Source organism: Psammomys obesus, unplaced genomic scaffold (genome assembly GCF_907164565.1).
Source record: "Psammomys obesus unplaced genomic scaffold, mPsaObe1.curated_primary_1811, whole genome shotgun sequence".
NCBI lineage: Eukaryota > Metazoa > Chordata > Mammalia > Rodentia > Muridae > Psammomys > Psammomys obesus.
The window spans coordinates 1930955-1945650 of NW_026596079.1; the positions used below are offsets into that span (position 1 = coordinate 1930955).

The 14696-nt window shown below is 54.1% G+C and overlaps 2 protein-coding genes across 4 annotated transcripts; one reads left to right on the plus strand and one right to left on the minus strand.

The window, feature by feature from the left end:
- The first annotated feature begins 5810 nt into the window (after positions 1-5810).
- Slurp1 (secreted LY6/PLAUR domain containing 1) lies at positions 5811-7054 on the plus strand. The gene is made up of 3 exons (XM_055626292.1): positions 5811-5850; positions 6225-6344; positions 6900-7054. Exons 1-3 carry the CDS (start codon positions 5811-5813, stop codon positions 7052-7054), a joined length of 315 nt encoding a protein of 104 aa, XP_055482267.1.
- Positions 7055-9502: 2448 nt separating this feature from the next.
- Positions 9503-14214, minus strand: Them6 (thioesterase superfamily member 6). Of its 3 annotated transcripts, none has more exons than XM_055626767.1 (4): positions 13934-14214; positions 13324-13449; positions 12025-13188; positions 9503-10377 (listed from the first exon to the last, which is right to left on the minus strand). In XM_055626767.1, exons 3-4 carry the CDS (start codon positions 12535-12537, stop codon positions 10267-10269), a joined length of 624 nt encoding a protein of 207 aa, XP_055482742.1. In that variant the 5' UTR covers positions 12538-13188; positions 13324-13449; positions 13934-14214; the 3' UTR covers positions 9503-10266. The 3 variants fall into 3 exon arrangements, with proteins under 3 accessions (XP_055482742.1, XP_055482743.1, XP_055482741.1); XM_055626768.1 differs by having other exon boundaries at positions 14165-14196; XM_055626766.1 differs by having other exon boundaries at positions 12025-13184; positions 13324-14214.
- Positions 14215-14696: the final 482 nt, after the last annotated feature.

Genomic DNA, 14696 nt, shown 5'->3' on the forward strand with positions numbered 1-14696 from the left:
AATAACCACTTGTATCAGCCTCCTGAGTCTCCTTTCTGGGTACTGACCTGCCTTGTGGGCAGGGAGAGGGGCCTCCTCCTTGCTACATCTCTGCCTCCATCCATATTTCCCTCAGTCTCTCCTGTCTCCTAAATTTTCATATCATAAGCATGGTAGTCACCCATGCAGACCAGGAGATTGCTGCATTCTAGATCTTAGGACTTGTGGGGAGCCTGATAAGTAGGCAGAGGCTGGGCTAGAGGAGAAGCTCACTGGGTAAGACTCCCCTCTCCTGCTGGACCCTGTCTGTCTCTGCCCTGACCCACAGATGGCTCTGCTGTCCCTCACTAGCATCGTCCACTCACTTTCCCTGCCCTGGGCCTCTGGAGGAAGCAGCTCCTCATTCAGCTGCAACATCTCCAGCTAGGCTGCTATGAGTGTCGTTTTCTTGCTTCTATCATCGCCCCAACCCCTGTCCCTGGATCCAGGAATCTGTCTCTTGGTCATAACCTACAAGAGTAGCTAGCTCTGGTCCCAAGCTAGGGTTCCATGACAAGGTATCACTGAGGACACCCCATACCTGGAGAACAGGAGACTGAAGACCTGGAAGATTCCCTGCCCTCAGGACTTGGGAGTTCCCATCCTTGTCTCCTATGGGGCTCTTCAGCCCTGGGCCAGCTTCTGAGGACAGTGCTCCCACAGTCTAGTGAGACCCACCAAAATCTTGGGGTGCAAACAATCCCAAGCATTACTACTCTCTGTCTGGGGGCCTCTGGGGGTAGAGGTAGAATGGGGTAGACTTCCAGAACAGAGATAACTAAACTCTGTGATTCTTGTGCTAGCTTGGATACCCACACATGGGGGTGAGATTCCGAGTTCTGTCTTTGTCAACAGGGATAATGGTCCTGTCACCACACCTCACCTTCTCACCTGAGTTTTCTTGTCTAACGTGACCCTTTACAAATGCACCGGCACTCCACAGACCACCACAGAGACTGAGCACAAGGCCCATCTGTGATGAGGGATCTGGGCTGTCTATGACCAGAGATTAAGTCCCAGTTTATAAGCAGGGATCAAGTTTTTGGCTTATGTCCAGTTATAGGTTATATGGAACACATAATGTTCTTCGACCTCAGCATCATTGGCTGTGAGCCTATCTTCTGGAGACTTTCCCCTGTCTTTGAATTAACTAAACCCAAATCTGTCAGCCAGTTCCCTCTCTAATGCACTGGTCAGAAAGGGATGTGCTTCAGCAGGGCTCCATTTTGACCAGGGGCCTCACCAGTGTGGCAATCCAGGAAGTTTATCAGCCAGCAGGAATCAGATAGGGCAAAGTCTGGTCCTATGGTCCAATGGCCTCTGACTTTAGTTGGAAGAAGAGCTAGCCCCAGGCAGAGAAAAAAGAGAGAGATTTGGGTTCCAGTGGCCCACTCCATCCTAGGCCTGGTTGATACGGTAAGTTCTAATCCTCTTCTGGGGCCTGCCAGCTCCAGCACACATATCCTAATACTATCCCTCTGGCCTTGAAGTCAAGAGTAAACAGACCACCTCTGTGTCCCTAGCCTTGTTCTTGCCCTGAACAGAGAACCAAATTTAAGTTCCCAAACAGCATAATCTTAGACAGACTTCTTCCAGGGAGATGGACAGTCCTGAAAGGAGGTGAGCTCTTCAATCCTGGAGTGCTGAGTTCTGCAAAAGGCTAGAAGAAAAGCCATTTTCGCCTTGGGGAGAGGTCAATCAGAGTTCCAGGGCTGAGTTCTAGGTTAGGCTATAGATAGCATCATCTCTATCTCTATGGAGAGCATCTGACTTCAGCTGCTCACAAACACTACCACTCATCCACCCATCCTTTATACCTCTATTTACCATCCCATCTGCAGTTGCAATTCCGGAATTTGGGTTTATTTTAAAACACACACACACACACACACACACACACACACACACACACACACACACACACACACATTGTAAGAAAGTGTTTTCATTTAATCCCAGGTATGGGGTTATAGGGCTGCTTCAGACTGTCTGAAGCAGCTGACTATGTTTTGCCTCGTGCTCTAGCTGAGGCACGTTTTTGCCAGCTGTAGATAATTTCTGTGATTGTACGACATTTGGAATTCTGAGAACGTTCAGAGGGTATATGAATGTGAGAGTCCCGATACGCAGGGTTGGTGGTTGATGCTTGTTTCGGGGTATGAGTGTGGTGGCGGTGGTGGAGGATGCAGTTTGTTAGTAGTCAAAGAAGAAACAAATGACATTAGGTTCAGAGATCTCCATATCTCTCCCCCTCTATCCTTGTTCCTCTCCTACGTAGTGTTAGGGGATGAAACTGGGAATGAGGGGACTAAAGGAATGAAAAAAAAGAAGAACCCATAAAGTAGTAAAGACCAGCTACACCCATCAATCCAATCCATCCATCCATTCAATCCGTCCTCCCATCTACCTATTCTATTATTCATTGATTTTCCTATCCATCTTATATCTTCTCATTCACCTGTCATCCAATCTACCTATCTATCCTTTATTCCACCCATTCATCCATCATCTTGTCTACCCATCTATCCATACATTTAACCACAAATCCTCCCATCCACCTTTCCTATCATCTATCCATCACCCACTTATCCATATTTCCATATACCCATCCATTCTCCATTCCCATCCCCTATCCACTCGTCATCCATTTTTTGAGGCATGCTTTCATGCAGATCAGGGTGTTTTTAAACTCACCATGTAGCTGAAGATGACTTCGAACTCTTGGCCCTCCTACCTCCACTTTCCAAGTACAACCATTATCCTTGTGGCTATCCATTCTTTAATCTATCCATTCATTCATCCATCCATTCATCTACTTGCCCATCCCATCCATCTTACCGACCCTCTGTCCATCATCCACCCATCCATCCTCCTTTTCAACCATTCACCCATTTATTTACTCATCCATCATTTCATTTATCTACCTACCATTTTCTTCATTTTCCACTCATCAACCTCTCCTCTCAAACCATCCATCTATTCTCTTTATTATCCATCTATGCAGCCATCCCCTTTCCATTCCTCCCTTCTTCCTCCATGAAATGCTCTCAATAGTCAGTATGGCCAGGTCTGGGAGTAGGAAGGAACTTAGAACAGTGGGAAAATGCCCCTTCACTTGCAAAGCTGACGCTCCAGCAGAAGTCAGGAAGGGCGGGTGAGCATCAAGTACCAAGGGGTGGGGTGCTCTGTCCCGAAGGCAACAGAAATCCAGAGAAAGTTTCTGAGGAGAGCTGCAAGTGCTGTGATTTGCATTTTAGCCAGTGCCTTTCAGTGGAAGGTAGAGGGTATGGCCAAGGAGGAGGAGCCAGACTCCCAGAAACAGGACAGGGTGATCTGGCCGACAGCTAGGGCTGGAAAGTGGTCAAATGGATGGAGGGGAACAGGCAGAGGCCATGGCTCCAGCTTGCATAAAATTTGGTGGTTACTTTGGGCGACTGGCTGCGTCTGGAGAGGAATCTAGGGGTTCCTATCAGGGCAGTTGTCAAGAGAGATGATTTGAGGGAATCTTGTCAGATCCTCTGTTGAATTCTGCAGGCAGTTTTGCGTGGCCCGGGCAGGTTTTACACACATTCCTCTCATTTTGGCATCCTAGCCACCCCAAGGGCTAGGACAGTCGTCATTCCAATTTAAAGATTAGACTGGCTCGGAGAGGAGGAATGATTGGCCCAGGGCCACACTGCAGCACCTGAAGCACTCAGGTCCATAGAGAACTTCCATCCCAGGCTCAGAGAAGTGGGCTGGCCTTCCAAGTCACACACTATCTTGTGGGTTCAGACCTGGTCTCCTGGTTCTACACCTGGGACCAGTGGCAAGGGTGTGGACTTGTACAAAGAGGCTGTCAAACAAGGGCATAAATTCTGCCCTGCCCAGGAGTGTTGACCCAGTCCCAATCTTACCAGTCAGGGGCTAGAGGGGTGACAGGGTCACCCTGGAGGATGCTGTGTACCCTCTCCTGGCTGCTGTTCCAGCACCTCTCCTGCCATTACTGACCTGTGAGGTCATTCTTCCTTTCCAAAGCCAGCACAAGTAGCCCCTTCAGAAAATGTCTGGTCAGCCTCATGTCAGTATCTCCTGTCCTCAGTACACAAGCCTTCCCAGCCCTGGGCCCCAAGTTCACCTGCACTGTGGTCCAAAGGGCCATATAGGGCCATAAAGACTCATTTTTGCTGAGCTCATCTGCTCAGCTTAGAGATGAAAGAAAGGGAGACTAGAGTGAGTGCCTGGTGAACAGGCGGGGGTTACCCAGCAGGCCAAGGCTAGGCTCAGTCTCCCAGGCTTCAGAACCAGACATTCTCTGGCTCCTTTCCCAACCTCTGGGTGTGGTCTGTGGACAGAGCCCCAGGGAAGAGTAGCCCCACTATTTGACTTGTAGGAACTACAGTCCCTCCTTCTGTTACGCCTTCTCTTTACTTTTCATACACACCTTGTACAACTGGTCTCACCCTACAGTGCCATGTCATTTCTGCCCCAGCAACCCATAAACAGGAAACCAAGGTCTGGAAGGACAAGGGGTCTATCCCAAGGCCACACGCAGAAAGAGCTGAGAGGCCAAGAGAATAACTCATGCCTCCTAGGTTCCTGGCCCCAGAGAGCCATCTCCATTCCCATCCTGTCACAAGGTCAGGCTGTAAGTCTGTTGTAACAAAGCCTGTAAGAGGTGGCCTACTCACCAGCTCCCAACAGAGACACACATGCAGGCTTCCAGGCTACCTATGCAGTCAGCCATCTATTACCACTTTTTTAAGCCAAGTACTATCCATTCATCTATGCATTAAATCATCCATTCATCCTGCATCCATCTATCCACTTGTCCATCCATCACCCATCCTCTACCCATCCATCCATCCACCTGTCTTTCTACCCTTCCTTCCTTCATCTGCCTAACCCCTATACATCCACAGAGCCAATCATTAGAACCTTGGAGAACAGAGAAAACAGGGAAACCTCAGCTGGGGAGGGCTATGGAGGACGAAGGCCTATGTGGTCCTTATGGCATAGGAAAACAGCCAGTGTGCCCATAATGAAAGGCCCAACACAGGAAAAGGCATAGAAAGCCAGAAGACTGTAAGGCCAGAAGGCCATCGTTAGTTAGAAGCCTGTTGTCAGGACTAAAGCCAAGAAGTCAAGCTTGGTCTAAAAGCCATTCAATTAGTGGTCAAGGGAATGGCAGTGGAGGTGAAGGGCTCAGCCAAAGACCCCCGTATCCACCTCCACCCTCACAGCACCTACACCTCATCAGGCACTCCCTGCTTTCCACGGTGGCTCAGCCTCTATTTTGTGGGTATGTCTGGGCACATAGCAGATCTGGTGAGGCAGATGGGCATGCAGTTTCTGTGAGGCTACTTGCATCAGGCAGATCTAAGGCAGCCTTGCACCTGGGCCTCAGGGGTCCTCAAGACTGGGCCAACTGGCCTCCTGGATTCACATAGACATAGGTGGGGCAAGAGGCTCATCGGAAGGCCATTTGGGCCAGGCTGTAAAAGGCTTTCCTCAGTTGGAGTTGGGCTGGGACAGCAGGGCAGGGTGTCTGGGACTGGGTGTGTGCCAGCAGAAGGACCAAGACTCCCAGACAGGGGCTCCCGGAGAAGTCCACAGAGGGGCCCCACCCGGGACGGTAAGTGGCGATGGCTCCCATCCACCGCCCACATCCCCAGCCCTGTGCCACCCTACTGAGTCACACCGGTCCTGCCAACACCCAGGAGCCGAAGCCGGAGGCTGAGTATAAATCCTCAACATGAGGCCAGCCAGGGCTCCCAGCTCCTGAGCACTGAAGAATGATCTTTTGCCGGGCCATGTGGCTGCTGCTCTTGGTGGCCTGGAGTATGGGCTTTGGTGAGTGACAGGGGTGAGGCTAGCGGAGGGGAGAGGGGTGTCACTCTGCTTTGGACCTCAGTTTACCCCATCTCCTAATGGGAGAGAGGTGCTGGGAGGCTTGGGGGCCAGGGAATCCTTTGGATCCTTGGTGGGCTTCGTGTGTCTTAGATCTCAACTCTTCCCCTGGGACAGGAGTCATGGCCATGGCCTGTTCTCCAGGGAGGACAGACATGGATGATGGATGTGATGTGTCATGTTCAAGTCTGTCAGTCAGCTATCTGGGTCTTGAAGAATCTCAGGAGGTCACTGTCTCCCTCCTACCTGGCTCTGATACAGGCCCCTAGAGCTAAGTGATGAGACTGTGCCCCACCCCCACCCCCACCCCTTGCTAGGTGAGGCCTTCAGGTGCTATACTTGCGAGCAGCCCACAGCCATTAACTCGTGCAAGAATATTGCTCAGTGCAAGCTGGAAGACACTGCCTGTAAGACTGTACTGGAGACGGTGGAAGCAGGTAAAGTTGGGCTCAGCAAGGGCTGGGTGGATGTGGGTCTACCTGAGGTCAGGCTTACCTTCCCCCTATGCTCCCTTTCACCCACCATCGTTCTGCTCAGCCTAGGAGACAGACAGAAGGACAGGAATGGTGTGTGTGTGTGTGTGTGTGTGTGTGTGTGTGTGTGTGTGTGTTGAGGCAAGGAGGTTGGTCTCCCACCTTGAAGATGGTGACTGCACTTAAAGGCATAGCCCCTCAGGCACCTTCACTGACACAGTGGCATGGAGATATGTGGTGTCAGTGGGTGGATGGGTAGAAGGCAAGAGTTGGCTCAGACCCTGGCTCTGTCAGGGTTTGCTACTGTGGCTTAGGCTAGAGCCTGCCTTGGGACCACGAAGTGCACGTGCTCCCAGAGGCTAGCGCTAATGAAAATATGAGCCACAGCTGAGGGCTGGGCAGATCTGGGATTGGGTTGATTTGGGGGTAGATTGAGAAGGCAGAGCACTATGGGAGGGGTGTAGAGCCACAGACAGGAGCTGCAGTGACTTTGGACTCTAATGTCTCCCCATCCTGCAGCGTTCCCCTTCGACCATAGTCCCATGGTGACCCGCTCCTGCTCCAGCTCCTGCCTGGCTACTGACCCTGATGGCATCGGAGTTGCCCATCCTGTCTTCTGTTGCTACCGTGATCTCTGCAACTCAGGGTTCCCAGGGTTGGCGACAGGCCTCTAGCCACAAAGGGAGCCTTGCTTCTATTATCTACTCTCCTGGCAGGGCCTGGTGCCACCTGCAGTCATCTCTGCCTGCATGGCCCTGTGAGCAGAGCTTACTGGGTCTCAGGTCACTCACTGTCCACCAAACTTGTGGAAAATAAAATAAGCCAAGGGTGAAAGGATCCTCTATCCTTTGCTAGGCACTGGGAAGCCAAAGATCTGGCCTGCAGGGAAGACAGGCTGTGTTCTGGCATGTTATAGGCTAGCCCAACCATCATCCTCATGCAGGGTGTTTTGGATTCCTATCTCAGATAAAGAGACAGGCTTCCTGGGTTACCCTTCCTGTACAGTGGCCCATCTCAGCCCAGGGTAGGTTCCTAAGCCCAGGTAACCCTCCCCTGATGTTCTCCCCCTGAACATCATCCTGTCCCAGAAAGGAAGCTTGAAGTTGTAATTCAATTACTTGAAAGAATGGGTGGTCTGTCCAAATCTACCAGGAACACAACAGAAGATCACAGAGGAAGGTACACAGAAGCCTAGCAACCTCTCTACCTTAGTCTCCCTGGGGTGTCCATCTCCACAGATCTGTCACACACACACACACACACACACACACACACACACACACACACACATCCCCTTTACAATGGCCTGCCCTCTCCCTTGAGACAGGGCTTTTCCTGAGGGAAAAGGACGGTGGGGCCATGACCACTCAGTGGCTGATTCTCCAGCCAGATAACCAAGTTCCTTAGGACTCAGGAGCCTCTGCCTTGTGGCTGCTGCCTCCCCTTCCCATTGTAGCCCGTGGCTGTCCCTTCCACCCTGCTCTACCCTCTGTGAAGTGTGTGGCAGTGATGAGGCCTAGATGGCCCCCGGGCACTAAGGCAGTATCACGGAGCACTTCCTGGATTCTCCCAGCTAGGAGGCCATGACCCTGAGTCCCACTGGCAACCAGGACTGCCGAACTGGGTATTGTGAAAAAGGTGGCAGCTGCCCAACGAACCACAAGGCAGAAGGGTGTAACAGGGACAGTGGCAGGGTACCTCAGGACCCTTGAGAGGTATGTGAAACACCGCATTTCCCACAACATCCTTTGCTGCCAACCTGGCCTCCTAAGTCTCGCCAGCTAGGACCATTTCTAGGGCCAACTCCATACCTGCCATTCCCCTCCCGGGGCCATTTCCCTGCATTGCGGGCTCATTGAGCTCAGGAGTTGGAGGCAAGAGGCCAGGGCTACTGGTTCACTGTGGAGACTGAGCAGATGTCACCCCCCAGTGGAGCAGCTGGGGTACTGCCTCCGCCCTCTTCAGAGACACAGATGTGGGAACGGAGAACCCTGTCAAGCCTAATGCTGGTCCAGGGGCCACGGGAAGGCAGGAGAGCTGTGACTTAGCACCTGAGGAGCCAGCTTGCAAAGCCACAAGCGTGGCTCGGCTGTCTGGTCCCCAGTGACGAGGAACTGCAGAAGCCCTTGCCCCATGGTTGATGTTGAAGCTACCCACCTATGAACACACCCAGTTACACTACCGCACATCTAGGTCATTAGGCAGAGGACTCCATGTCCAGGCAGTGGGTCCCTCCAGGCCTGGAGGCAGCCGCTAAGTCAGGCACAGAAGCCCCACTTTGCTCCCACCACTTCCTTTCTGGAGTCCCAGTGGGATTGTCTGGCAGTTACCCAAGATACCTGCTATGCTCCAGCCAAACACCCTCCCAAGGACCCTGGCCTCCAGATTACCCTCAGGCCTTCACTCACTGCCCGTCTCCTGCCCTCTACTCCACTGAACCCTGAAAGGGAAAAACCCTTTTCTGAAGCCCCTGAAATTAAGACAATGAGTAGCCACCCATGTACCTATAGGTTCAGGGCAGGGGCAGGGCAGGAGGTGGGAAAGGCAGACGTGTGGGATATGTCTTCCTAGCTGCATACTACTGGCTGGTTGCACATCCTCTCCAACCCCTGCCCACACCATTGAGTCTGGCTTACACCCCCACTCCTACCCCCATCAGGCCCTCAGGCCTTTGGACCCGTGCTGGGTAGAGCACAGATCTCCCCAGGCCCCTCCTAAAACATCTGCTCTAAGTCCTGAGGATCCATCTCCCTGCCCACAAAGGGCATGAAGCACAGCCCTGTGCTGCCCACACCCCCACCCTGCTCCTGACTTCCTGGGACGCCCCTGGGACTCTAAGGAAGGGAACAGAAAAACTGGACCAGGTACGTGTCACTAGGGCTGCAAGGTTCATAGGCTCAGGGTAGACAAGAAGGGGGACCAACGTAGGAAGGCCAGCTGGGGCACTAGCCAGCTGCTTGCTCTTGGCCTCCATTCCATGACTCATCAGGCTGAGCCCTAAATTCACCCACAAGCCTGGGCACCCTGTGATATCTATGTTCCTCCAGAAGACATATCCAGGGAGTGGGTAGGTCGGTGCAGGGGTGGTAAGGCTGCAGAAATGAGAACCTTCCCAGCACACATGCCTTTAAAACTCTTTTAATCTTGTGCTTTCCTTAAATAAAACACATTGCAGCCTTGATAGCACTAAGGCAAGCAGAGCAGCACGGGGGCTGGGCGGGGAGGAGGGGAAGGAAGATCAGGACATCACTGAAGCTTTTGGCTCTGACTCCAGGTGTGGTTCCCAGAGAGGTAGCATGGAGGCAGTTCCTAGCTTCAAGCAGCTGTCCTCTACCTGAGCTGACAGGGCAGGTGCTAGGCAGGGTCACGGGACCCCCTACACCAGGGCTCCTGGCCTTGGTGACCTGACTAGACAGAGTATATCAAGAGTGGTGGCTATCACCAGAATCTTAGCCAAGGACCAGCTTCTGCTTGCCCTTCTGTGTTCTCAGGGGCTCTTGGGCTGGGTCCTAGCCTATCTTCCTTACTATAAGGTGACCCTCCAGAGGGCCCACTGTCCCTGAGTAAGCTGCAGGCCCCAGAGCCAGGCCACAAGGGTCCCAGCCATAACCAGGACTCCTCTGGCCTGCTGAGCCACAAGCAGCCCTGACTTTGGGTTCTGTGCCGCCATCCCTTCTGCTCCGGGATCCTGAGCATTCTGGGCACAAGCTGGGCAGGGACAACAATGTCCACCCCACCAGCTGCCCAAGATGAGGCAAGCACAGAGGAGCATCAAGCGGGTAAAAGGAGCCAGGCTTGTCCAAGGCCACTCTGACTAGGAGTGTAGTTCAGGCGGCCCGTTCTGTGGAATGGACTGGCTGACAGGCAGTGCAGGGAGGGTGTGCAGTCACTGGTCCTTTCTGTCACTGAGCCCACTCTCGGCACGGAGCAGCTGGCTGCTGGTCTCATTGTAGGTGATCCAGTGCTTCAAGTCTTCTGGCAGCTCAGGGGGCTCCACCTGCAGGGGGACAGGAAGGTGAAGCTCCAGAGAGCCAACTTTTGCTGTGTGCTGAGGGAGAGGCACAGTAAAAGGGGCAACCAGCCAGGCTGCTGCCTTCCTGCCTCTGGACCTCTGCTTATTTCATGTCCTAGTCGGTGACCTCGAGGGACCCACATCCCATTGTGACACCTGCCCAGGGCCTTCCTAATCCCTTTGGACCTATTTCCTCCTTCCTCCGTAGCTCTTTCTATCCCGTCTACTTCTGCCAGGCCTCAGCTGCCGGACCATGCCTGAGGTGTCTTGTCTTCAGGACCAGGCAAAAGCCTGTGAGATTGGCTGGTTGACAAATCACTAGCTGCCCTGGGAAAAGCAGAATGTGGGGCATGGGGAGGTGCTCCTCTAGCAGAGTGCCTTGCTGTAAGTTCTTGCAGATGGGTTCTGAGGACTGAGGGGTGAGGGAAGGGGCGAGATAGAGGCTTCTTCTTGTGGCAAGTGCTACTTAGCAGGTAGGAACGGCTGGCCTATAGTCTGGGTACAGCCTACCATCATGGCTACTCCTTCTTGGCACACGGGAGACTAGCCTCTCAGCTTACAGAACCTAACCCCAGACTCAGCCTGTCTTGAACCGTATCTGCCTCTGCCTGGGCACCCAACCCAACCCAAGACATAGGCTGGTAACCAGGGAAACTCCCAGCCAACCCCAGGCCTCCAGCTGAGCTGGGATGCCAGGTTACAACAGTTCTACCTCCTCCACACTGTCCCTGCTTGCTGTGGCTGCACTCCCTGTCCCCTCACCCCTGAAACACACTGTACCAATCAGCCCCTAGAAGTTCATGACTCAACAAAGCCAGAAAGCCAGGGAGCCTTATCTACCACCAATCGCTGTGCAGACTGGGCCAATGGCTACCATCACCTGAGTCTCGGTGATATAGCCCCTAAGCACCGATGTAAGGCCATTCCTGTGCTCTAGAGGAGGCACTTGCCTAAGACCAGAGATGGCACAATAGGGTGGGGCATGACCTGGCAACTTTCATGAGTCTGCCTTGGCAACCATCACTACCCTGGCTGTCTCCAAGGTCACAGTTGCCATACTGCAGGAGCCTAGCTCTGCCACCATGCTGAAGGAGTGGGCCCTGGGGAGAAGCCTCGGGTCCCAGCTGGCATAGGGCTCTCCTCCCTCCAACCTTGGAAAGACACAAGGCTTGTGGTCCTCTGGGGTCAATCCAACCCCAGGCGCTGTAAGCTCTGTAAAAGAGGGTCTCCGGTCCACCAGAATTCCCAACAACTGCTTCTAACTGACCATCTTTTAATCCCCTGCTCAAAACCAAAGACCAAAGGGTGACTCAGCACTGTAGACCACACAAAATTAGGACTCAGACCCCTGAGACTTGCTCTGAGCATCTCCGTTCTTGAAGAGAAGGAGGGAGGAAAATCCCTGGGCTTGGGGCCAGATTCTCAAATGGCTAAGCCTGGCGGTAAAGCCTTGATTCACAGATGCTGGGGACCCCAAGAAGGGTACCAGCGTGGACACAGAGGAAAAGTACAGTCCCAAAACTTCAAAGATGCCTTTGGTACAAGACCGATCTCAGAACTTCAAAGAGGTCTTCCTAGTGGGAGGGGGCTGGGAGCCGAACTGGGTCGGGGCATAGGGGTGGGGCTGCTCACCTTGCGCTTGCACAAGTGCTGTACTACGCGTTCCGGCGAGGTACCCAGCACGTGCTGCCGGAAGCGCAGCAAGGCGCACACGAAGCCGTCGCGAAGGCTGACAAAGCGCGCCTCCAAGTAGAAGGCGCGGTCGTCCCAGCCGAGCAGGCGGGTGCGCACCTCGAACGGCTCAAACAGACGCAGCGAGCGGCGATAGCGCGCGCACGAGGCGGCCAGCACCGTATGACCTCGCAGGTCGCCCAACGCCCCCAGCACACCGCTGCGGGTCAGGTGAGCGGCGCGCGCCACGTCGGCCTCCCGCAGGTAGCGCGCGTTGTTCATGTGCAGCAGTAGGTCCAGGTCCGACGGCAGCACCCGGCCCGAGTACTGCTGCTCGGCCAGTAAGTCACGGACGCGCGGCTGCAGCAGGCGTGCGCGCAGAACGGCACACGGCACGCGCACCAGGTACCAGCCGTCAAGCAGCGCAAAGAAGGCGAGTGCCAGAGCTAACGACCCCACCAGCAGCCCCAGCATCTTGGCAGCGGGCGCCGGCTGCCCAGGAGCCCGCTGCGCAGGTGCCGGCCGCCGGTCCTGCCCGAGAGCCTGGAAGCTCTGGGGACCGGAGCGCACCACCTCTCCCAACAATCCGAGGGGGAGACGTGCTGGTGGCAGCTGCGCTGCGTGCTGGAGTCGGGAGCACGTATCCCGCTTCACCCCCCCGCGCGCACCCTCGGTGGTCTGTTCCGAGTCGTCCAGTCAAGCCGCTTTCTCTTTTCCCGGGCCGGGCGGGGCGCGGCGGGGGGACGCTCGGAGCAGTACAGCGCCACCTGGCCGCCCCGCTCGGCCCTGCAGGTTTAGGAGCGACAGGAAGCCTGCTGCTCCCTCCAAAGACACAGTCCCTCAGACGAACACAGCCAAAGAGTTCCAGAACTTCCCCGGAGCAGCTGAGGAACTTTTTTTCAAGAGGACGGGCAATGAATAGCCATGGATGCTGCTTTTAACTGACCGTCTTTGGGAATAGCCATGCGAGGCTGTCTGTGACCCACAAGCCTGTTCACAAGACATCCCGCCTCCTCAAGGACCCTGGGGACGTTCGCGGTGGGTTAGATTTAGATCCGGTCTTCCGGGCGCATTTCAGTCTCAGTCTGCATCCACATTGCTTGTCCCCTAGTACTCGCTCCCTGTCTGCCAAAAATCTCAATCACCCCAAGTGCACCCCAATAATTCCCACCTTTTCCTTTTTTTAATGCAAGTAGCATTCAAGATGGAGGGGAAGAAGTGGGGCGTGGAGAGGGGGTGGGATGAATGCAAATGACTTACCAACCGGGCTAAAGATGCCTGCCACAGCCACGGATTGTAGAATGTCAGTCACTTTCATTCCGAGTGGGAGGAGGTCCTGAGGTCGGGCTGGCTCTCCTCAACGGCCTCCAGGACTCTGCAATAATCCTGTGTGCAAGTGACAGCAGGGGGCCCAGGGATGGGTGGACTGCTGGCACTCCAGAGACTCTGGGCGGCATCACTCCACTGTCCCATGCTGCCCTGGGTGGGTCTGCTGTGGTCTCTGTCCAGAACACAGTTCTTTTTCTGTTTTGCTTCTGAGGCCAGGAGCTATGGCATACTGGGTGCCTGGGGTTTTCTTGGATACTCCACGAGGCAAAAAATTCACTGTCTATCAGGGTACTTCCAAGGGATTGGAAGAAGAACCTTTCCGGCATGCTGGTTTACACCCACCTTGCCCTGGTCAGCACTCTAGCTTGGGGAGAGGCAGCCTCTCAGGAGGAAGTGACTAAGTAATGATCTTTGAGTTCACTGCTCAGAGAATAGGTTTTCTGTCACCTGCTCCATCCACCAGCCTCTCTCGTGCCTCCAGGGGAGAGACCCACCCACTGGTAGGCCTTTGAGACAGAGAAGAATGTGAACGAGCACCCACCTTCCCAGCCTCCTCTGCTCCTATTACCCTGCTTATTCCGAGCCATTCTGCTGGCTGCTCTTGGTGCTGCCACGCACTGTTCACTTTGCTTCCATTTTCCTCTCCCCTACCCCAGCCTGGACCACAATGCCAGGGTCCTCTCGAAGGGATTTGAACACAACTGGCCGTAGTTTTCATGCATAAGTAATGCTGAGTCTCACAGCTGAGCCCTGACTTGAGGGCCTCTCTCACCTTAACTGACAGCGGTGTCTACAGAAGAATGCAATATGGTGTTATGGATTGCTTAACACCCTCTTCCTCTGCCAGCACTAGGTGAATGGGAATGCTGGGTGCAGAAACTTTGCTCAGGGACCTTTGGCTCTTTGAGGACTTCTGTGTTTGCCCTAGAGGCAGGTCTGCAATTCATTTGGATACCGGGGGTGGGGTAGGGGTGGGAGGGAAGCAAGACACAGGGTGGTGCAGGCTCCAGCAGGATGACCCAGCCCAACCCAACTCTGGTGCTGCCCTATCCTCCCCTGGCTCCGCCCCCACCGGATGAGCAGTGCTACCCTGGGAGCTGGAACTATGTAGGAGTTAGAGGAGCATGCCAGGTAATAGGCTTGACCCCTATATCTTGGGGCACCTTCTGCCTTCTACTTTCCTCGCCTTAACTCTAATAATTCACTACAAAGAGGTCTCCAGGGTAGATTGTGAAGGCCTTTTGTCCCTCTGTCCTTCTGCCCCTGGGGTACCCTATGCCTGTAGGAATTTATGGACACCAATC